At 37.6% G+C, this 23,520-nt stretch overlaps 1 protein-coding gene across 1 annotated transcript in view; it reads left to right on the top strand.

The window, feature by feature from the left end:
* DIAPH3 (diaphanous related formin 3) overlaps positions 1-23,520 on the top strand; it is a 455,761-nt gene that overhangs the window by 97,866 nt on the left and 334,375 nt on the right. The window contains exon 5 of the mRNA XM_053916803.2: positions 2,530-2,660. Coding sequence (XP_053772778.1) covers positions 2,530-2,660 — 131 coding nt within the window. The remainder of the gene's footprint in view (positions 1-2,529; positions 2,661-23,520) is intronic.

The raw sequence follows: 23,520 nt of genomic DNA, 5'->3' as shown, positions 1-23,520 counted from the left end.
ATGCTCATTACATCTTTTCTATGCTCAGCACCCCCTAATAGTTTTCCATCCACTCAGAATAAAGCCTAGAGCCCTTACCATGGTTTGCAGGGTGCTATCAGTGGCCCACAGACTTTGTTTGAAACAGTCAGGTTGTAAGCATTTTAGGCTTTGTGTGGCCACAGGGCCTCGGTTGCTGCTGTGTCGTCTTTCTCCTCCCTCTCTCCTGTGCTTCCTCTTCCTCTTCTTTTTCTCAAGCTTTTAAAAATGTAAAAAGCATTCTTAGCTCAAGAGTCATAAGAAAACAGTAGGCACGCAGACTGTAGTTTTCCCATCCCATCTCCAGTGTCAGAAGCCTGCCTGCCTGTTGTGTCTGTCCTTGTCATCTCCGACTGTCCTGTTCACTGGCATGTAGATGCATCTTCTTGCTGTTCTTTGAATACACCAAGGTACTTCCTGCCGTAGGGCTTTGTATTTGCTCTTCTGTTTGCTTGGAATGTCTTTCTCCCAGATTTCCCTATTTATTTTCGTCTCCGCTCAAATGTTATTTTCTTAGGAAAGTGTCATTTGCTCAATCTTGTCACTCTTAACATTCCCTATCCCCCGCTCTCCTTCCTTCCCTTTCCAGTAGATGGCACCACATTTTGGCTTAGACCAAAAACTTAGGGGCCATTTTTGATTTTTATTTTAGAACTTAAAACTTAGGGGCCATTTTTGACTTTTATTTTACCCCTGGATCTACATCATGTAAACAGGATCCGACACACAGTAGGCATTCACTGTAACCTTTAAATAATAAGTGTAAAAGTTTTTTACACACAGTGGGGACTGTTTTAAGTCAGGAAGCGATTGATCGGGGACACACTAATTTGTGTGGCTCTTAGAAAGCCTTCCCTCCCTGAGAAGTTATCCTCAGCCCAGATCTAACTGGGTCTAGGAGTAGGGCTGTGCAGGGATGCGTGGTGATGGCCAGGTCTGGGCAAGAGGGGAGGGAGTTAGAGGCTGGGATTTCAGGTGAAAATGCAGAGGCTTTTAGGCAATTTATTGCCTAATAAATTGTTCAAGCTAGAAAAACGTAATATGGCTGAGATAAAGAAGTATTTTTCACCAGTGAGTTTAGTCTGTTTTGCTCAAAGTTTATTGGAAAAATCTACTTGCTGCCCCATATAAGATGTTGTTCACCTTTAACCCTTTTCTGCAGCCAAACACACCAAAAAGTAACAGCTCTGCTTCTATGCCTTGAACTAGAATGGTCATGGAGAAAAATTGACAGGTTGGTCTTGGTCTTTTCTGTAAATGGAACCCTACATTATGTACTCATTTTTTTGTTTGGCTTCTTTAACTTAGCATAGTTATTTTGGATTCATTTATTTTGTTGTATTATCAGTAATGAAAAAATTTTTTTATTGTTGTGTAGTATTCCATTATATGGATATAACCCAATTTGTTGATGAATATTTAGGTTGTTCCCAGTCTTTGGTTATTATGAATAAAAATGTTCTGAACACTGTATGCATATATGTACTCCTGCTTAACACTTAGCTGTGCAATTGTTGAGTCCTATGGCCAGTGAATATGCTTAGCTGTAAAAGAGACTGTCAGAACTCTTGGAAAGCAGCAGCACCAGGTTACATCGCCAGGGTCGTGTGGCAGAGTTCCAGTGCTTCACATGCCCACCTTTCTAGGGAGTGTGCAGTGTTCTTTCACTTGTTTTAATTTGCATTTCACTTGTTTTAATTTGCGTTTCCCTGTTGGTAACTGATTGTGAATGTCATTTCATGTGGTTATTGGCCATTTGTATATCTTCTTCAGTGATTGTACTGTTTTTGTCATTACTGTTGAGTTGTAGGAGTTTGTTAAATATTCTGAACGCGAATCCCTTATGAGATACATTTATCATTGGGAGAGGCAGTCTGTCACTGGCCCTGAATATCACTGTATATATTTTTTGGTTTTGCCAAGAATTCAAGACTTGAATGCTCTTTCCCCAGGCCATTTCTCAGGGTTGCATTTGCAGTGAGTAGCCTTAGAAGTGAAGTTTTGTTTGTCTGTGGGTAGTGAGCAGGCCTGTTAGGGTTCACTACAAAAACGGTGGATCCCCCAAGCTCAGTGTGCCTCCCGTATAATGCAGTCCCCTGCCTGTGCAGGTACCCATCACCTATCACCCATCGCCCTGCACCGTGGGGCCCTGCATCGTCCCCGTGGGAGTTGGTGGGTTGGGGAACCAAAATGTGCATAATCAAGTATTTTGACTCTGTCTTAAGATTCTTCTGTTTTCTGTCAGCATCTGTGAAACCTTAACAGGCTGACTTAGCTTGTAGGCAGGGTGAAATCTCAGGCTTTTTGTGTTGCTTGGAGCATTCATTTTAGTAGGGTCATCCTTGTATTGAGTTTTGGTTTTTATTTTGAGTGTGCCCAAAATATTTTAAAATATTTTCTATGATAAACACTTTATTGCCTTTTATATTTTTGATTAGTGTAATTGTTATTTTAATGGATAATAATCTTTGCACACTATGAATTAAACAATTCTATTGACTTCCTTTACAGGGAAGTCTTAAGAGAAATCGGCAGATCTCACCTCAGGAATTCATCCATGAACTGAAAATGGGGTCTGCGGATGAGAGACTTGTCACGTGCCTGGAGTCACTTCGCGTGTCCTTGACTAGTAACCCTGTGAGGTAATGCCTGTGTTCGAGCATCATCAGGGCGTGCTGCTAAGTTAAACAGTAGTTATCAATCCGTCATTTTTATTTAATACTTTTTCTATAATTAGGAGCCTGTATACCTCAACAACTAGTTAAGGTAAAAAGTGAATACATGATATTTATATGCATCAAGAAATATAGTCTCAATTGTACTTTTGAATTTATTACTAAGTAATACACAGACTATGGACTTTTTAAAAAAAACCTCACTTTTTTCTTAGAATTTTTAAAAATGTAGGTTATTTTTTTAAAGAGAATAATCATGATCAGAAACTACTAAGTTAATATGATTTTCACTCAGAATTTGGGGATTGCATATATATTGGTTATTCTTATTGAATATAGCCAGAAGTACCATTAATTTACTTTTCCTTTATTGGAACTGGTTGTATTAGTGTTGCCAGAGTTAGCAAATATAAATACAGGATGCCCAGTAAAATCTGAATTTTAGATATGCTTACACTTAGAAAAAATGATTTTCCGAAATCCAAATTTAACTGAGTGTCCTGTATCTGGCAGCATTACTATCGGGGTGTCTCTAAGTCAATTTTTAGACTTTTTAGCTGTGTATATTCTTAAAATTTTTCAAGCAGAAATTATAAAATATCTGAGCAGTTATAGAATTAGAATATTACAGTCCCAAGGGTCTAAAGTAGGTCACCTTTAACTTATTATTGTATAATATGCCAATGCTTATTTCTGCACAGGAATGTATCTTTATGTGTGTACATGATGTTTGTGTGTGTGTGCATATATTCTGAGGGCTAGAATGACAAATTACGATTGGCTGGTAATGTGTAAAAGCATCTTTTTGACATTCTCTCTGATTGTTACATGTTTTTTGGACAGTCCTATAGTTAGCTTATAGTGTGACAAACTCCTTGACAGTACAAGTATTTAAAACAGAAAGGCCCTGCCTGCTAAGTCCTGAAAGTGAGTGAGGTTTGACCAAGGAGTATGAAGAGCAAACAAAGAATATTTAGTATAGTTCAACTTTATCTTTGTTTTTTCGTATTTTGCCACTTCTAGTCTGTTTTCCAAACTGTAAAGTAATAGTGGACGTTAGACCACGGGCTTCGTGTTTCTTATTTACCTCTCTTTACTAGACCATGCTTAGCACATAGAAGTGTTCGGTAAGATTTGTTGATTGAAACAATGAAGTTTGATTTTAGCCTTTGTAAGTCTTAACCTTGCCTAATGTTAGAAACTAAGTTGAATTAGTAATTTATTTAGAGGTATAGTCATACGTGAAGAGCCCTAGTTTCTAGCTTAATCTGTACTTGTTAAATGTATTTATTCACAAAATAATTATTAAGCACATGCTATTTTCCAAGTACTGTGTTAGATGTATAGCTTGAGAAAATGGCAAAGCTGTTCTGGCGCTGTTCCTATGGAGTTGAAATGTAGGAAAAGCTATTTTGGGGTTGATGGGGAGATATACTAATTTTTCAATTTATCTGGTAGGACACTGGAAATATTATTGGCCTTTCAATATAATTAAAAGTAGACTTTATGTTTTTTTCTTTATCTTCATCTTTTGAGTAGGCGAAATGATAACAAAAGAAAAACTGAAAAGGTTTTATGTATAAATTTATGCACATTCCAATAGATACAATTATTTTTTTGTAATTTCACCTAAAAACACTGGGGAATAATGCTCTATGTCTCTTTCACTTGAACCTAATTTAAATAAAAGTCAAATTGTTTTCCCAAGAATGGCTTGTTCTAGAATATATTATCAGGATTCCACAAGTGATGCGGATATTCCCTAAGAAGTAGTCTTTTTAATAGAAAAGAATAGCCAATCTTTTGGAGATTTTTTTTTTCTGAAATCATAGCACTTGATGTAGACAGAGAATCGAAGAACTGAGAAGCTACTCGAGAACATTTCTGTGCTTCGTGCTCTGATTAGAGGAAAGACTTTGCTGTACATGTAACACTTGAAATTATGCCTGTGATCAAATCTTATGCACTTTGCTGCCGTATCTTATGTATCTGATGATAGTCCGTTATTCTTATTTTCTTTTTTATGTACAATATGTAACTAAATTCCAAGAGAGAAAGAATTCTAATTTTTGTAAGCTTTTGAGATCATTGTTATATGGTGTTAGCGAGAAAATTATAGTTAAAACTTTTTAATGTCTGCGAATAGAGTTGAAAAAGAAACAAGTAAACTGATTAATGGTGGCTCTCCAATGCTGGGATCAGGATTTACTTAATTCAGAAATCAAGGAGAAGGTGGGAGGTGTCACCCTTCCCCCCCCCAGCTGGTATGCAGTGATTTTAGAGCCATTCATCAACTTCTGAAACTCTGCCTAGGAATTATGAGCCGCATCAACCTTTTACTATCCAGGTAGTGAATTATGCAAAAACTAGTGCATTAAATAACAGATTATTTGGCTTGTTTTATGAAGAGTTGATTTGAAGATCACAAAGTTCTTCTGTTTGAAGTTTTATTGATTGTTCAATATTCTTGGTGACACTTCTGCGCTAAAAGACAAAATTGCTTTATTTTTGAAGCACTAGAGAAGAGAGTAACTTCTTCAAATGATCAAATATTACTTTTAGTGGATCTTGACACAGTCAGCAATTACATTTAAGCTATCAGACACATTGACGTGGAAACGTAAAAAGGTAGACACTTACATCATTATGATTGATATCAAGCATTTTAGTCCATGCCCATCTATGCATATAGCAAAGTAATTCTAGAATGCATCTTCATTTTCTCAATTTGATGCAGCTGTCAAGGGTAAGATTTCTGTCTCAGAAAATCCAGTCTTATCAGTTCTTTGTGTTTTGTGACTCTAGGCATTTTTTTCCCTTAATGTTAACATTTTGAAGCTTACGAGAAGTATTTTCTCTCTTACTTTATCTTTCTGTTAGAAGATTTCTAAGGAGGTTTTGGAACTAGTTTTGATTAAACTATAACTTCCAGAAAATCATTTTAGAAAAGTATGCAGTTAAAATGTATTTGTTTACCTCAAAGCAAGTAAGCAGCCTTAGCATGCCACTGATCCATTTAATCAGCGTGATGTTTGAAACCTAGTTTTTTCTCTTTCCTGGGTTTGAAAACACAAACCCTGTGGCGGAGCTTAGCTTTGGTGTTGATGTATGTTTCGTGTCACGTATGGCGTCTGCGATGGAAAAATAGAAAAGCTTGTGGCAAGCGGTTTAGTCAATGTACTCATTGGCATCAACATGCAGAAAAAAGACCTAAAATTGTGAAGTTACTAATACTTTGCTTTATTTAAAAATTATCTTATAAGATGTTAAATATATTAAAAGAGGTTCTTAACAGTAAAACAAGTACCACATGCCTAATAGTGGGGCTAAGGTATAGATTATTTCCTATATTTTTGAAGCTTCCATATGACCCTCCTTCATTCTGCACAGCCTTCTCCCACTGTCCTGTGGTGACCAGTGTCCTGAATTTTGGACTTAGCATTTTTTTTTCCTTTTTATTATAGTTTTTCACCACATATGTATTCTAAATATATTGGTTTCATATCCTCTCCAACTCTATGTCAATGGCATCATCTTCCCTGTATTTTTCTGAGACTTGCTGTTTCCTCTTTCTTATTTGTCATATGTTGATGTATGCAGCTACTCACATTGTATCACAATCATTTTTACAACTATTTTATCTTATACTTTAGGAATATATAAATAGCATATGACTGCTTTTTAAAAAGTCCTATCTGATAATCTTTGTCTTTATCTTATAGTTTTATTTTTGTGTGTTGATTATAAAAAATATGTTGGATTTTGTATCTGCTATTTCATTTTGACCTTTTAGTTTGTTACTTTTTCCATGTTTTTCCTTCTCCTCCCCCGCCCCTCCTCCTTCATTGTGCTCCTTCTTCTCCTTCTGTAGTTTTCCTTCTTCCTCATCCTTAAATTCTTTTGGATGGATTTTTGATCTTTTATATTATTTTTCCTTATTTACTAATTTGGGAGACACATTCACTTTTCTGATCCTATAATAAAAAATACTTAATATGTACAAAAAGGAACTTTAACATGCACAAAAAGGAACTTTAACATGCCTGTACTTGAAAGTGAAAAAAATAAGCTAGATCTCTTTTCTTTTTGAGCCTAAGAATGCTTAGACACCGATCATCCTCTCTTGATTTCTATGCTACTTTTGTGTGCTATTTTAATTATGTTTTTTATTATTTTTATTTTTTTAAAGATTTTATTTATTTATTTTCATACAGAGGGGAAGGAAGGGAGAAAGAGAGGGAGAGAAACATCATTGTGTGGTTGTCTCTTGTGCGCCCTCTACTGGGGACCTGGCCCACAACCCAGGCATGTGCCCTGACCTGGAATGGAACCAGAGAACCTTTGGTTTGCAGGCTGGTGCTCAATCCACTGAGCCACACCCGCCAGGACTGTTTTTTAATTTTTTTCTATTAAAGTTCTTTATTTTATTTATTTATTTATGTATTTATTTTTTAATTTTTATTGTTATTCAATTACAGTTGTATGCCTTTTCTCCCCATCCCTCCACCCCACCCCAGCTGAACCCACCTCCCTCCCCCACCTCCACCCTCCCCCTTGGTTTTGTCCATGTGTCCTTTATAGTAGTTCCTGTAATCCCCTCTTCCCACTGTCCCCAACCCCCCCCCCCCCCCCGCCCTGCCCATTGTTACATTGTTCTTAACTTCAATGTCTCTGGTTATATTTTGTTTGCTTTTTTCTTTTGTTGATTATGTTCCAGTTAAAGGTGAGATCATATGGTATTTGTCCCTCACCGCCTGGCTTATTTCACTTAGCATAATGCTCTCCAGTTCCATCCATGCTGTTGCAAAGGGTATAAGCTCCTTCTTTCTCTCTGCTGCGTAGAATTCCATTGTGTAAATATACCATAGTTTTTGGATCCACTCATTTGCTGATGGGCACTTAGGTTGCTTCCAGTACTTGGCTATTGTAAATTGTGCTGCTATGAACACTGGGGTGCACAGGTTCTTTTGGATTGGTGTTTCAGGGTTCTTAGGGTATAATCCCAGCAGCGGAATTACTGGGTCAAAGGGCAGTTCCATTTTTAGTTTTCTGAGGAAATTCCATATTGTTTTCCACAGTGGCCTCACCAGTCTGCATTCCCACCAGCAGTGCATTAGGGTTCCCTTTTCTCCGCATCCTCTCCAACATTTGTTTGTGGATTTGTTTATGTTAGCCACTCTGACTGGTGTGAGATGGTACCTCATTGTGGTTTTAATTTGCATCTCTCTGATGGCTAGTGATGCTGAGCATCTTTTCATATGTCTCTGGGCCCTCTGTATGTCTTCCTTGGAGAAGTGTCTGTTCAAGTCCTTTGCCCATTTTTTAATTGGGTTGTTTGTCTTCCTGGAGTGGAGTCGTGTGAGTTCTTTATATATTTTGGAGATTAAACCCTTGTCTGAGCTATTATTGGCAAATATGTTTTCCCATACTGTTGGTTCTCTTTGTAATTTGGTGCTGTTTTCTTTAGCCATGCAGAAGCTTTTTATTTTGATGAGGTCCCATTTGTTTATTCTTTCCTTTATGTCCCTTGCTTTAGGGGATGTGTCTGTGAGGATGTTGCTGCGTGGAATGTCTGAGATTTTCCTGCCAATGTTTTCCTCAAGGACTTTTATGGTGTTACAACTTATATTTAAGTATTTTATCCATCTTGAGTTTATTTTTGTGTATGGCGTAAGTTGGTGATCGAGTTTCATTTTTTTGCACGTAGCTGTCCAGATCTGCCAACACCATTTGTTGAAGAGGCTGTTTTTGTTCCATTTTATGCTCCTGCCTCCTTTGTCAAATATTAATTGACCGTATAGACTTGAGTTTATTTCTGGGCTCTCTGTTCTGTTCCATTGGTCTATGTGCCTGTTTTTATGCCAGTACCAGGCTGTTTTGATTACCGTGGACTTGTAATACAGTTTGATATCAGGTATTGTGATCCCTCCTGCTTTGTTCTTCTTTCTCAAAATTGCTGCAGCTATTCGGGGTTGTTTATGGTTCCATATGAATTTCTGAAATGTTTGTTCTGTATCTGTGAAATATGTCATGGGTACTCTAATAGGATTGCATTGAATCTATAAATTGCTTTGGGCAGTATGGCCATTTTGATGATGTTAATTCTTCCAATCCACGAGCATGGTACATGCTTCCATTTGTTTGTGTCTTCCTTAATTTCTTTCTTCAGTGTTGTGTAGTTTTCTGAGTACAGGTCTTTTACCTCCTTGGTTAGGTTTATTCCTAGGTACTTTATTTTTCTTGTTGCTACATCAAATGGGATTTTTTTCCTGATTTCTGTTTCTGCAGTTTCGTTGTTGGTGTACAGGAATGCCTTTGATTTCTGACTATTGATTTTGTATCCAGCTGTTTTGCCAAATTCATTTATTAGGTCGAGTAATTTTTTGGTGGAGTCTATAGGGTTTTCCATGTACACTATCATGTCGTCTGCAAATAGTGACAGTTTCATTTCCTCCTTTCCAATTTGGATGGCTTTTATTGCTTTTTCTTGTCTGATTGCTGTGGCTAGGACTTCCAATACTATGTTGAATACGAGTGGTGAGAGAGGGCATCCTTGTCTTGTTCCTGATCTTAGTGGGAAAGCTCTAAGTTTTTGTCCATTGAGTGTGATGTTGGCTGTAGGTCTCTCATATATGGCCTTAATTATGTTGAGGACTGCTCCCTTTATTCCCACTTTGCTGAGTGTTTTTATCAGAAATGGGTGCTTTATCTTATCGAATGCTTTTTCTGCATCTATTGATATGATCATGTGATTTTTGTCTTTGCAGTTATTGATGTGATGTATTATGGTTTTTGATTTGCGAATATTGTACCATCCTTGCATTCCTCGGATGAATCCCACTTGGTCATGGTGGATGATCTTTTTAATGTATTGCTGGATGCGGTTTGCCAATATTTTGTTGAGCATTTTAGCGTCTATGTTCATCAGCGATATTGGCCTGAAGTTTTCTTTCTTCGTTGTGTCTTTATCTGGTTTTGGGATTAGGATGATGCTGGCTTCATAAAAAGAGTTTGGGAGTCTTCCATCAGTTTGGATTTTTTCGAATAGTCTGTGAAGGATAGGGGTTAGCTCTTCCTTAAATGCTTTGTAGAATTCTCCTGTGAAACCATCTGGTCCAGGGCTTTTGTGTGGTGGGAGTTTTTTGATGACTGCTTCAATTTCCTCTGCTGTTATTGGTCTGTTCAGGTTTTCTGCTTCTTCTTCATTCAGTTTTGGAAGGTTATATTTTTCTAGAAATGTGTCCATTTCATCTAGGTTTTCAGATTTCTTCATAGTAATTTCTTACAATCCTTTGTATTTCTGTGGTGTCAGTTGTAATCTCTCCTCTTTCATTTCTAATTCTGTTTATTTGGATCCTCTCTCTTTTCTTCTTGATGAGCCTACTTAAAGGCTTGTCAATTTTGTTTATCTTTTCAAAGAACCAGCTCCTGGATTCATTGATCCTTAGAATTGTGCTTTTAGTTGTTTTTTAATTTTTTAATATTATAAATTAACTACTACTACTTTTGAGTTTTAGTATGAATATGTGTATATGTTTATAAACACATATACTCATCATTCTTTTTGTTTTTTGTACATGTTTTTTTCTCTTATTATTTTCCTTTTTGCTTCAGGTACATTAATTATTAAGTTCCCTTGGTAATAACCTGTTCATGGTAAAACTCTTTTTTATTCGTCTGACAGTGACTTTATTTTTGAAGGATAGTTTTCCTACCATATGAAGTTGAGGTTTTTAGATTTCTTATTTTAAACCATTGAAGATAGTATTTTTCTAGTATTTTTAGTATTTTTAAAGTATATTTTATTGATTATGCTATTATAGTTGTCCCATTTTTCTCTCCCATTTATCCCCCCTCTTCCGCCCTGCATCCCCCTACCCTCCAGCATCCTCCCTCCTTAGTTCATGTCCATGGGTTGTACATATAAGTTCTTTGTCTTCTCTATTTCCTGTACTATTCTTAACCTCCCCCTGTCTATTTTATGCTGCTTATTCCCTGTATCTTTACTCCCGCATTCTCTCCCTCCTCCTCCCCACTGATAACCCTCCGCATGATCTCTATTTCTGTGAATCTGGTCCTTTCTAGCTGTTTGCTTAGGTTTTGTTTTTGTTTTTTAGGTTCAGTTGTTGATAGTACTTTTTATTTGTTTAAACATATTCAATATTTTATTTTATATTCTATGTCTATAATTCCCGTAAATGAACGTATGCCAGGCTTAATACTGGTGTTGGTTTTTTCTTTCCACCGTTAGTCATATCTTGTTTCTTTGTGTATCTTGTAATTTCAGAGTGTGACCTCCTATTCCTTAGAACTTTTCCTTTGAGATTTCTATTGAAGATACATACTGTTAGAATGAATTAATGTGTTTGTACTACTGGGATCATAGGGATACTAAGGACCTGGTACTACCTTAAACTAAAATTACTGGCTTGTTGATGAAAGAACATCAAAACTACAGAAAAGTCTTATAAGAATTTTTTGAGCCAAAAATTTGAGGACATGCCTAGAAGCAAAATCTCAATGGACTGAGAAAATGCGCAGGAGAATGGCAGTTTTGAAGCTTATTTTACACATTAGAATCAAAGGAGAAGACGCGAAGAAAGTGTATGAAATCCACTGGTGGTGGATTAAAGGGGTGGGACAGGGAAAGCAGGGAAAATCTCTAGCATTGGATAAAAAGCAAAATGGAGACACACAGTTCTGTCACGTTGGTGGGTAAAGGACAGTTAATCAACATTCACAGCCCACAGAGATGGTATGCCTGCAACAAGATAAAAAGGAGGGGTTCTCTGGTCTCCTGCTCTGGTGGGCTGGTGCTGGCCTTTGTGCCTTCTAGAGGTAGGAAAAGAAGATTATTCTGACATTTCAAAGGTATGTTTTCCTAGATGCACAAAGACAACAGACATGACTTTTGTCAAGGAAACTGCAGGCCTAGGATGTGACTACACACTATGACCCAGTTTAGTTAGTAATTTTTATGTTGAGACCACACTGTGTGGTTGCTTTCCGTCCCCAAGTTCTAAAGCCTGCCTTGTGACGCTTGTGCCCTCCCTCCCAAGCTTGTTAGGTGCAGTATGTGGCCCTTTTTCTGTTTGTTTTTTGGCCACATAGGCAGTCCCCTTACATGTGTCCGGTTAGGGTAATGAATTAGAACAGATTCGCCTTGTTGTTCTCATGTATGAGCAGGTAATTTCTGATTTGCTTTCTTACTGAAGGTGCAACCCTTTGAGATCCTCACTTTTTGCCATGTGTCCTAGGCTTGATGGTGGCCTCTAGGCATTAGCTGTCATCCCTTCCACTGTGCACAGCAGTCACAAAGGACATGTTGGTTTTCCAGGGCTCGGCCTTTGTCCCACAGAGCAAATGGGGCTTCAGGCTGGCTTGCCTCTTTGAATTCCTCTTTTCTCTCCTTAAATCTTGCTTTTAAGGAGACTTTACTTTTTTTTATCACCTCAGATATATATTTTTCTTTTTTAAAAAAGATTACTTGATAGCATATAAATTTCAGGTATACAATATTATAATCTGATACCTGTAAACTCTATTGTGTGTTCAATACCCAGAGTCTGGTTTTTTATATTTGATTCTAGCTATCCAATTTGCCCTCCCCCCAGCCCCTTCCCTTCTGTTAACTACTATTCTATTGTCTGTATCTATGCAGGTTTTTTAAATTGGATTTTTGGGGTGACATTGGTTAATAAAATTATATAGGTTTCAGGTATACAATTCTCTAATATATCATTTGTTTATTGTATTGTGTGTTCACCACCCCAAAACTCAGATGCAAATTTAAAATCATGTCCCTCATTAATTTTTAAATAACCATTGGTATTGCTCACTTTATTTGGGTGAGCAATGGTTTCGTCTTTTTGAAAAGCATGCTCTGACGTTAGAGCTGTGTGGACTATGTTAGTATTCCTCAGATACATCCTAGAAATTTATGGAGGGGGTGAACTTGGGAAAAGTCTGGGGGAAGGGACAATAAGTATGATGAAGAGACTGAGTGTTCTTTGACTGAGGAAGTCTTTTTGTCCTAAGTGACAAAAAGACTTTTCCTTTTTTAAAACATATCATTTAAAAATTAAAAACTTTAAATTATGCTTTACAGTCAACATTATCTTGGGTTCAGGTGTGCAGCATAGCAGTTAGACATTTATATAATTTACGAAGTGATGTCTCCAGTAAGTCTCATACCGACCTGACACCATATGATGGAGGACCCAAAAAGCCCTGGAATTTATTTATAAAAAAAATTGTGTATTCTTAGATGTTTTACTTCAGTCACCTTCAAAGTACTCTCCATTTGATGGACTACACCTATTGAGACATTTTTTCCCACTGCTCAGTATAGTTTTTGAATTTGTTGATTTGATGCTTTTTAGTATTTCTGTCATTTTTGTTGTTGTTGTTTGTTTCACCTCTTCCACATCGGCAAAATGTTTCCCTTTGAGGACTTGTTTTCATTTGGGAAGCCAAACAAAAGTCGCTTAGGGCAAGATCAGGTGAATAGGGAAGGTGGGGCACGGGAGTCCAGCCATTTTTGGTCAAACGGTGCTGAACACTCAGCATGATGTGGGCAGGTGTGCTTGTAAATCATCCATCATGAAATGGGCAAACGTCTTGAAAGAATCTTCAAAAAAAATTAACTGAAGCCAAACGCAGCCTCTCACAACACCACCACCCGGTGCAGTGATACAGATGGGTTTCTAGAACACTCACCTAGCAGGATAAGCCTATACTGTAAGGGGCCCGCCCTTGAGAAGATAATTCTGGTTTTTTTGGTGCCCCCTCATACTTAACTCTCTGGTATGAATAATAGTACGCTTGATGTTGCCCCAGAAGTCTTTCAAACTTCCTCATCTTTTAATTTTTTTTCCTGTTCTGATTGTTCTAATACCTTGTCTTCCAAATTGCTGGTTAGATACTGTGCTTCATCTAATGTGATGTTGATTTCTTCTAGTTTGTTCTTTATTCCAGTTAATGTATTCTTCATTTCTGTTTCTTTTTTATAGTTCTGTGGTTTTTAAAAAACATATAAATATTAAAAATATTAAATTATAGTTTACAATCAATATTTCATTGGTCGACTGTTGAAGTTCTCACTGAGATCTAATGGAGGCTGCTGATTTGGAAATATAGGGCTAAGGGTTTGGGCTTCATACCATTTTAAAGGAGAGGAAAGGAGAGGAAAGGTGTGTCTTGACAGGCAGTGTTATTCCACGGTCCCTGGCAACCTTCAGTGTGGCTGCCCACAGCCAGGGTATCAGAATCAGAAATTCGGCAGCACGTCACTGAAGTCACAGAAGCGTCCCCTTTGGTAGGTTAAATATATTAGTGGGGTGCATGTTTATCAAACAGAATTTTCCTCAGTGACATGGGCTTTTACCTCTTAAAAGCATATTCCACTTCCCTGCCAGTTGTTTTTCCATAAGAAGTCACAAAGTATAAGTAGGATGTTAATATTCATCCAAACTTCTTTATTTAGACACTGCAGTAATCGTAGGCTACATCTTGTGTTATTTATTTCTAAATTATCACTCAGGATACATAACTTTTATGACACTTGATATTGCTTATTAAAGAAATACTTGTTGAAAATGCCCTTAATTTTAGGTTGTTTTGATCTCTTTTCCAAAATATTTTAAGTAAATGAAATATAAGTGAAAAATATCCTGGAAGAAAACAACATTATTAATATTTTCAAAGGAGCACTAAGTCGATGTATATATTTTGAAAGATTTGATATATTTTTAGAGAGAGGGGAAGAGAGGGAGAATCACATCAATGTGTGAGAGGAACGTGGATTTGTTGCCTCTCTCACGTGCCCCAACCAGGGACCGGCCTGTAACCCACCTGTGTGCCCAGACTGGGGACTCGATGACGGCCTTCCACTGTGCTGGGCGATAGCCACCTAACTGAGCCACGCCGGTCAGGGGCTAGCTTGATATTTTTAAAGGACAAGCTAATTCTTTTCAGTACTTTCACAGTCTTCCAAAGCTGGTGCCATTTTTCCGAGATTCTCTAGGAGCCCGAGTGCTCTGGTAGGAGGAGGCTTTCTCTTTTGTGTACTGTCTTTCATAGTATAGCTTGGTTTTGGCTTATTGATGTATTAAAATACATTATATTGGGTTGGTCAAAAAGTCTGTTTAGTTTTTTCCATAAAACTAAAGACAAATTTTTCATTTTCATCAATAACTTTATTGATTTGGACATTTTGAGTCTACCATGTGGTCAAACATTGATTGTTCTAAGTTAATGTCTTGACTTGATTACTGTCAACTTCAACTGGTCCACCCGACCATGGAGCATCATTCGGTACAAAATCTCCAGCAGGAAACTTCGCCAACCACTTTCGACACAGTCAGTCAGTCACGGCACCTTCTCCATACACTGCACAAATCTTTTTATACATTTCAGTTGCATTTTTACCTTTCTTGAAATAATAAAGCATAAAACTGAAACTGTTGTTTATTTTCCTCCATCTTCAATATTAAAATGGCTGCAGAAAAATTCACCAATTTTGATTTTTTTTTCCTTAAATGCATGCTGTGTAAATATCCCATAGTGGTTTTATCCACACATGTACTGACGGACACTTGGGCAGCTTCCGTATCTCGGCGATGGTAAATAACACTGTAATACTGCAATGAACATAGGGAGCTGCCCTTTTGAACAACATGGTTTTAGAGATCGGAAAGTCATGTGATTTTCCTTGTGCACTCATCTTGAAACTTTGTCCTCTTGAGTCTCTCTGGGTGTGGCTGTTTTCGCCACCATGCTATGAACTTCCGAGGAGTAGAACAAGTGTTATGTTGCTGTGGAACCCTAATGAGTGACTCAGCAGAGGATAACAGAGTGTGTGTTAAATGGGTTCACATAGTAACAAGAGAATAGAGAAATTCAAGAATGAAATAAGTGAAATGCATGAGCCTGTGTTGCTCGTTTTTCAGGAGGTCAAGTATTGGGAGTGTCTTTAAACACCTCCCTGTTGGAAGAGTAGAAGAGGTACCGGGGCTTCTTCCTGTCTTCGGATTCCTCAGATTCTATTTCAAGAGAAACATCTAACATATATTAAAGAATAAATGGTACCAACAGCTCTTATCTAAATAACCCTTAAGTATGTGGTACCGATAGAGGATGTATTTGTTAATCTACCTGTGTAAAAAGTATTCACAGATCCTGTGCTAAGGTACCACAGTAATAGGTATACGGGGGAGAGACTTAGAAAACAAATACGTAAATAAATAAAACAGAAGATATAATCATTTCAGTCAAGAAATAATAAGGCACTTAGAGTAATACAGAGTTTTTAGATACAAGAGAAAGTCTCTGTGACGTGGTGACATTTAAGAGATGGAAAGGACAAGGAACCAGTTAAGAGGAACTTAGACATGGAGCCCCCCCTGGGCAGCAGAGACCCTGAGGCCGGGAAGCAGTGTGGCAGGAGGGTAGGACCGTCAGAAGGGTGGGCAGTGGCCCGGCTGTAAGGGGTCTTAAAGGTCATGGTAGGGAGATCTGATTTTTATTCCAATATGTGGCTTTTGAAGACCTTCATGCAGGAAATGATGCAGTCTCAATTTACTTGTTTCAAAGAAGCTGCTCTCGGGAGAATGGATTTAAGGGAGGAAAGAGTAGAAAGGGAAATGAGGAGGGAGACTGTGGTAGTAGTCACGGGGACAATGAGGGTGCCTGGGATAAGGATTGAAGTAGTGGTGGGCTGAGGAATGGGTGGAGTTTGCAGGTACATTGGAGGCAGAGAAGACTCGTTGGACATGTTGATGGATTGAATGTGGTGTGTGAGTCAAAAACGACACCGGGGTTTTTGACCTGAGCTAATAGGTAGATAGTATGCCATTAACTGGGATGGAGGAAGATGGCTACTGTTACTGGTTTCTTGCATTTTGGAGAAGAAAATAAAAATATGTATTTTAAACATATTAAGTTGGCTATGGGTAGAGTTTCACAGTTTGTGATTTCAAGCAAGCTGCTGTGTGTGTGAGTCTGGAGCTCAGTGGAGAAATGAAGAGGTACTTATCTGTTGTTTATATGTGGATTATACATAAAGCCCTGAGAATGGCTGAGATCTTGGATTGTGTGTGTGTGCAGAGATAATAGAAAGATTGACAAGAGTGCCCAGAACACTCTGAGGAACTCCAGGAACGGTGCATAAGGCAGCAGAAGCCTGGAAAACAGATTGAGTGGCCAAGTGGGAAAGAGGAGAACCCAGAAAATCTGAGCTTATATAAACTTCCTAAGAGAGGAAGAATATTTAAAAAGAGGGAAGTGCTAACCACACAGAATGCTACTGAGAAGTGGGGCATGATAGCAGGGCCGGAACTGGCGGGGGCAGGTGTTGGTGACCTTGAGAAAAGCAATTTTTTGGAGTTTGGCTGGCAGAAGCCAGACTGAAGTGAGACTGAGTGAATGAATGGTGAATGAATGAAACAAGTAATACTGGCCATTCCTGTCATGAAATAATTTGAGATATTTTGCTATAAAAAAAGGAGAGAAATGGTCAGTAACTGGAGGGATATCTGGGGTTAAGTATATGGAACACATTGAGCAAATGGAGAAACTTAAATTATTGAGGGTTCACCGAAGAAGGAAAATTGAATTGGCCCTTGAAAGATGAGACAGTTCTATGGAGAGGAGCATTATGAGTGAAGGTCCAGCAATGAATTTGATAGAATCAAGGGCAGATTATGGGCTTATGTTTATGGACGGATCTAACTGACCTACGGGGCCACTATCGGTCAGTAGTAGCAAGTATTAGGGTAGGAATAGATGATGGGAACAATTGACAACAATGTGATCATAATTTTCCTTTCTCCATATACTGGTTATCAAATTATAGTTGACTTTGAACAGGGGTCCACTTACAGGGGGTTTTTAAAAATAGATTCACGTAGTACTGTAAATGTACTTTATCTTCCTTATGATTTCTTAAATATCATTTTCTAACAATCATACAGTATGCATCACAAATAACATACAAAATATGTGCTAACTGACTATATTATCTGTAGAGGCTGCAGTCAACAGTAGGCTATTAAGCCTACTGTTCTGGGGGAGTCAAAAGTTATATGTGAATTTTTCGATGTTGCACCCCCTTACCCCTGAATTGTTCAAGGGTCAGCTGTAGTCAGTATTTAAAATGAATAGTTCAGTTAATGCTTTCTTGAGGTAATGATGGCTTTGATTTGATACTAAGAAACACACTAATATTTAATATATTTCAACATATTCAAACTATTTTGTTTTCTACTATGAATATTGTTTAACAGTGGACTTAAGTTTTGATTAGAAGACATGTATGTATATGTTATTTTAAATCCATAGTTTTCTTACTACCTTTTTATCTAGACATCAAGAACTCATGTGTCATATATAAGTTCTTTATTTTTCATCATTGCTGTTGACCGGATTTTCTTTTTATTTTATTTGAAATACTTTCTCTAGACATTTTATGCCTTTGAAATATGTTATGGCTAAAAATAACTAGGAGAATGAACTACTCAATTTGTTACTCTACCATCTCATCTAATTTTAGAAATGAGAATAAATGATAGTTTTAAATATATAATTTCTTTAAAAGTCAGTTTCTAGAAGATGTACATATTAATGGTTGTATTTTGAAGTTTGGCAGATTTTACAATCAGAACAATATTTAGTTCTTGAATTCCTTGTGTGGCTGTATAATTTAGTGTGGTTTTTGTGGATAAGCCGTCAATTGGGATGTGGGTGTATGTTTGTTTTGCCCTACAGGGATGTTAATTGCTTTGTACTCATCCCCACACCCCCAATTGTTCATTCTAAGTATTTAGTCACCTTGCTAAGAGTAGGTGAAAATGAAAGCTTAAAATAAGCTATAATTATATTCAGCATTGGTGATATATTACTCTGACAGAGGAATGTAAATTGGATCTGGATATTATACAGTATTAAAGCTGACCTTCTGAGTTTAAGGTATGAAATTTGTTACTTTGTCACATATGATCAATGATGTATTTTTTCCCCTTTCAAGAAGCTTCTTACATTGATTTTTTAGCAAAGTAACTTTGTGTTTCCCTAGGTATTCATGTAAGATTATTATTTTGGGTAATTAAAAATAGTTTTCTTATTATAAAAAATGTGGGTTCATTACTGGAAAATAAGTAAGATCATACACAAAAGCACAATGAAGAAAATGTATAATAACTACTTAGAGAGGCACTGTAATTTCTTGGGTGGAAGCAAGTGTCTACTGAGGAAGCCCTCCTGTTTAATGCTGTTGGTTATTTATTTGAAAGAGTTGGTTAAAGCAAGGAATGATAAAATAAGTGACTCAAATATACCATAAGCATTTTTTTCTTTTTGGATTCAAAATATAAACATTTGTTGCCCTGCCCCCAACACGTGGTGTGGAGCCAAACCTTTTCTTGGAGCAGGCACAGGCTGATTGCATAAACCATGCCCATAATGCATTGTCATCCTTGTGTTGATTCTTTTTTTTTTTTTTTTTTTGATAATAAAACTGACAAAAATCAGTCTGCTTTTTATTATTGTCCTGTCCTGGCAATTCTAAACAACATCAGTGATAAAAGACGACTCCTCCCCAAGGGCAGGCTGCACACCCCACGCCACTGCCCTGTGTGTGTGCTGGGGTCTGCATTTCCGTCAGCCGTTGGCTTGGTTGGGTGTTGATATTTTTAACATGAAACAGAAATGTAGAGGCTCTTCCAAAGTAATCTGAGTGGAGAATTCATTTTCTTTTTGGTGATATCTTTGACAATTAATACTTGTGTCTATATCTATTTCTATAGCATTTTTAAAATGTCATCCCTTAAAAATAAATTTTTTTTCAAAGCATTAGGGTTAGTATTCATAGAGACAGCAACTCTTTTCCCAGTGACATGGTGTCCCAATGATATGTTCAGAGAAGTATTATTTTCACAGAAACAGAAACTTTTTTCCCATGATATGTTTTCCTGATGTGTTCCCAATGATAAGTTTATGTAATTTTAATTAATTTACATAATTACAGTAATAATTGCAACTGGCAAAATTTGGAAGTGAACACAACTGATTCGTGGTAGGAGCGTAAGCATGTGAATGTATGAGAGAGTAGAACATCAGCCTGGAATGTTCATTTCGCCATGATATTAGTCAGTGTTTCAAAATAGAATGAAAACCAGCAGGTAATTGAATGAGCTGATTAGGTAGAAAATGACTAACAATGTGTTTAAATAGCAACATGTACACGCACACATTTCCTTCATGTGAACAAAAACATATTTTGAACAAAAATAAAAAAGATCACATATGATTTCTGCTTTTTAATCTTAAGACGTGTTAGCATCTCTGCATGTAAAGATTATAGGCACAGTTTTAAAAAATTTTTAATGTATTTTTTCCATTACTATTTATCCCCTTATTACACCTTTTCCCGCCCACACCTCCTGCCACCCCGCAATCACCACACTGTTGTCCATGTTCATGAGTCCTTTTTCGTTTTTGCTCAACCCCTGCATGTCCTACCACTCCCCTGCTCCAGTAGCTTTCAGCCTGCGCTCTCTCTATGAGTGTTTCTCCATTTTGCTTGTTAGTTCAGTTTGTTCATTAGATTCCACATATGAGTGAAATCATAATGGTATTTGTCTTTTTCTGACTGCCATATTTCACTTAGTGTAACGTTCTCCAGGTCCATCCATGCTGTTGGAAAGGGCAAAATTTTCTTCTTTTTATGGTTGAATGGTATTCCATTGTGTAAGTTTCCCATAGTTGTTTTATCTACTCATCATAGACACTTGGGCTGCTTCCATTATCTTGGTGACTGTAAATAATGCTTCAGTGAACATAGGGGTGCTTATATTCTTTCAAATTAGTGGTTCAGGTTTCTTCGGATATATTCCCAGAAGTGGGATTGCTGGGTCATAAGGCAGTTCCATCTTTAATTTTTTGAGGTATCTCCATACTGCTTTCCACAGCGGTTGTACTATCTGCATTCACACCAACATGCAAAAGTGTTCCCCTTTCTCTACATCCTCACCAGCACTTGTTTTTTGATTTACTGCTGATAGCCATTCTGACAGCTCTCAGATGGTAATTTCTTGTAGTTTTAATTTGCATTTTTCTGATGATTAGTGATTTTGAGCATCTTTTGTCTGTTGGCCATCCGTATGTCCTCTTTAGAGAAGTGTCTATTCAGGTCCTTGCCCATTTTGTTATAGAATTATTTGTTGTTTTGGTGTTGAATTTTATATGTTCTCCAGAAATCAGCTGCATTTTTTATATGCCAGTAATGAACTATCAGAAAGGGAAATTAAGAAAACAGTCTCATTCACAATTGCTTCAAAAAGAATAACCAAGGATGTAAAAGACCTGTTCTCCAAAAATTATAAGACACTGAAGAAAGGAATTGAAGAAGATACAAATAAATGAAAGCACATACCGTGTTCATGGATGGGAAGAATTAACATCATTAAAATGTCCGTGCTACCCAAAGCAATCTATCTATAGATTCAACACAATTCCTATCAAGATACCAATGACATATTTCCCAGAACTAGAACAAATATTTCTAAAATTTATATGGAACCACAAAATGTTCCGCATAGCAACAGCAATCCTAAGAAAGAGGAATAAATTTGGAGGAATCACGCTACCTAATATCAAACTATACTGGAAGGCCATAGAAAACAAAACAGCATGGTACTGGCATAAAGACAGATGCATAGATCAATGGACAGAATAGAGAGCCCGGGAATAAACCCACACCTTTGTCGTTAGTTAATGTTCGACAGAGGAAGCAAGTACATACAGTGGTCTCAAGGTAGTTTATCCAATAAATGGTGTTGGGAAAATTGGGCAGTTACATGCAGAAAAATGAAACTAGACCACCTTCTTACACCACACACAAGAATAAATTCAAAATGGATTAAAGACTTAAATGTTAGACCCGAAACCATAAAAATCCCAGAAGAAAACAAAGCAGCAAAATCTCAGACATTGCTCGTAGCAATATTTTTTCAGGTATATTTCCCAGGCAAGGGAAACAAAAGAAAAGATAAACAAATGGGAAAACATCAAATGAAAAGACAACCCATGGAGTGGGAGAACATGTTTACTTAGACACCTAATAAGGAGTTAATATCCAAAACTTAAATTCATAAGGCACAGTTTTCTTTGAGATTCTTTTCTATCCCCAAGCTCGGTTAGTAGGTAGCTATTTAACTTAGCACCCACTGCTTACTTTTGTCACATATACTACACACTATTTTAATAGTTTGTTTTATTTACCTGTTCTCAGTTGTCCTTCAGATGTCTCCCTTCAAATCTTTATCCCGTTATGTTTATTGCCTCTACCCTCACTATTCTGTTTCTCCTTTAATTCTTATGAAATCAGAAATTTACTTCTACAGAGTTACTTATGAACCGCTGTTGAATTCAGTGTTTTGACCTCACTGCAGCGGTGACCCTTCTCTTTTTGATACTGTCTCTTAGGACTTGTCGTAGTATCTTCATTTGGTTCTTCATTTGCTATTGTTTGTTACTGCTTTTTCTTAGGTGCCCCGGTGAGAATCCCTGCCTATTCTCACACTTCAACAGTGGATGTTTCAGACTTGTGTTTCCAGGAAGAAGGAGATGTAATTTTCCCTCTTTCTCTTGCTAAGTACAACTGAAACACCTAGACATTATATATGGAACAAATACAAGACGGCACATAGTCTAGGAAACTTGGGACCCAAGGAGCAACATGGTGGTGAATTCTTTGGGTTTTCTTTTTCCCTCTTTGATCCCGGATTTGGAGATAAAGAAGTAGGCAACCCAGAAATACCAATAGACACCAGGAAAAGTCCCCCTGACCCCCCAAAGCCTGCTCTCTTAAGCCAAAGGATCATGGAAGGGACAGCCAGCAATACAGAAAACTTTGACAGTAACCAGACTCTGCTTGCCCAGCGCGGAGCCTGGACTTAGAGTCCCAGGCAGCAGAAATGAGGAGCTCTTCCCTCTTCCCTCTTCCTACGGGGTTGGTGTCAGAGGAGACTTAGTAGAGAGTCAAAACTTCCACCACAACCCAGGGGTAGCAAGATCACCCTCTCTCTCCCTACCCTCCCATTGGTACCAATGGAGCTTGAATGGTGAGCATCACAATGCAGTCCTGCTTGGTCCTGCCGGAGGGGGGCGGGGGGTGCCCTGGAGGCCAAGCAGGAGCCTGGTTCTCATCTGTGTTATGCAGTAACAAGGAACCTTCTCTCTCAGGTGTCAGTGGAAGCCCAGTGGGGAAATTGGACTTATATTCCTACCTGGCATTTGGTGCTTCCCCCTCCTCCCCTGGAGCAGTGCCACAGGAAGTCAGCTAAAAACAGGGTGAACCCAAAGAGATTCACAGTACGACACAGTATGACAGTCAAAGTTCTGAGAACTAAAGAGGAAATTTTTGAAAGCAGCAAGATGGCACTTTAGTTAAGGAGAAAAACAACTCAAATGACCTTGGTTTTCTCCTCAGGTATCATGAACATCAAAAGAAGGCAAAATAAGGAGAAAAATAGTTTTCAAATGAAGAAGGAAAGGACAGTCTGCTCAGAATCTTACGTGCTGTGAAAATATCCTCAGGTTCTAAGGGGAGGTCGAGATATACGCAGGTGAAGGAGCACCCAAAGAATCTGTGGCCAGCAAGTTAACCTAAAAGGATGGTTAAAGGATATTTTCTAAATAGCAAGGAAATGAGAAAGGAAGCCGCCTTGAAATACTAGGAAGAAAGGAAGTAAAAATATGGGTAAATACAATAGACTTTCCTTCTCTTGAGTGTTTTAAAATGTTTGATGGTAGAAGCAACAATTACAAC

This window comes from Desmodus rotundus, chromosome 13 (assembly GCF_022682495.2).
Source record: "Desmodus rotundus isolate HL8 chromosome 13, HLdesRot8A.1, whole genome shotgun sequence".
NCBI lineage: Eukaryota > Metazoa > Chordata > Mammalia > Chiroptera > Phyllostomidae > Desmodus > Desmodus rotundus.
This window is presented reverse-complemented; position numbering and strand designations above follow the sequence as displayed.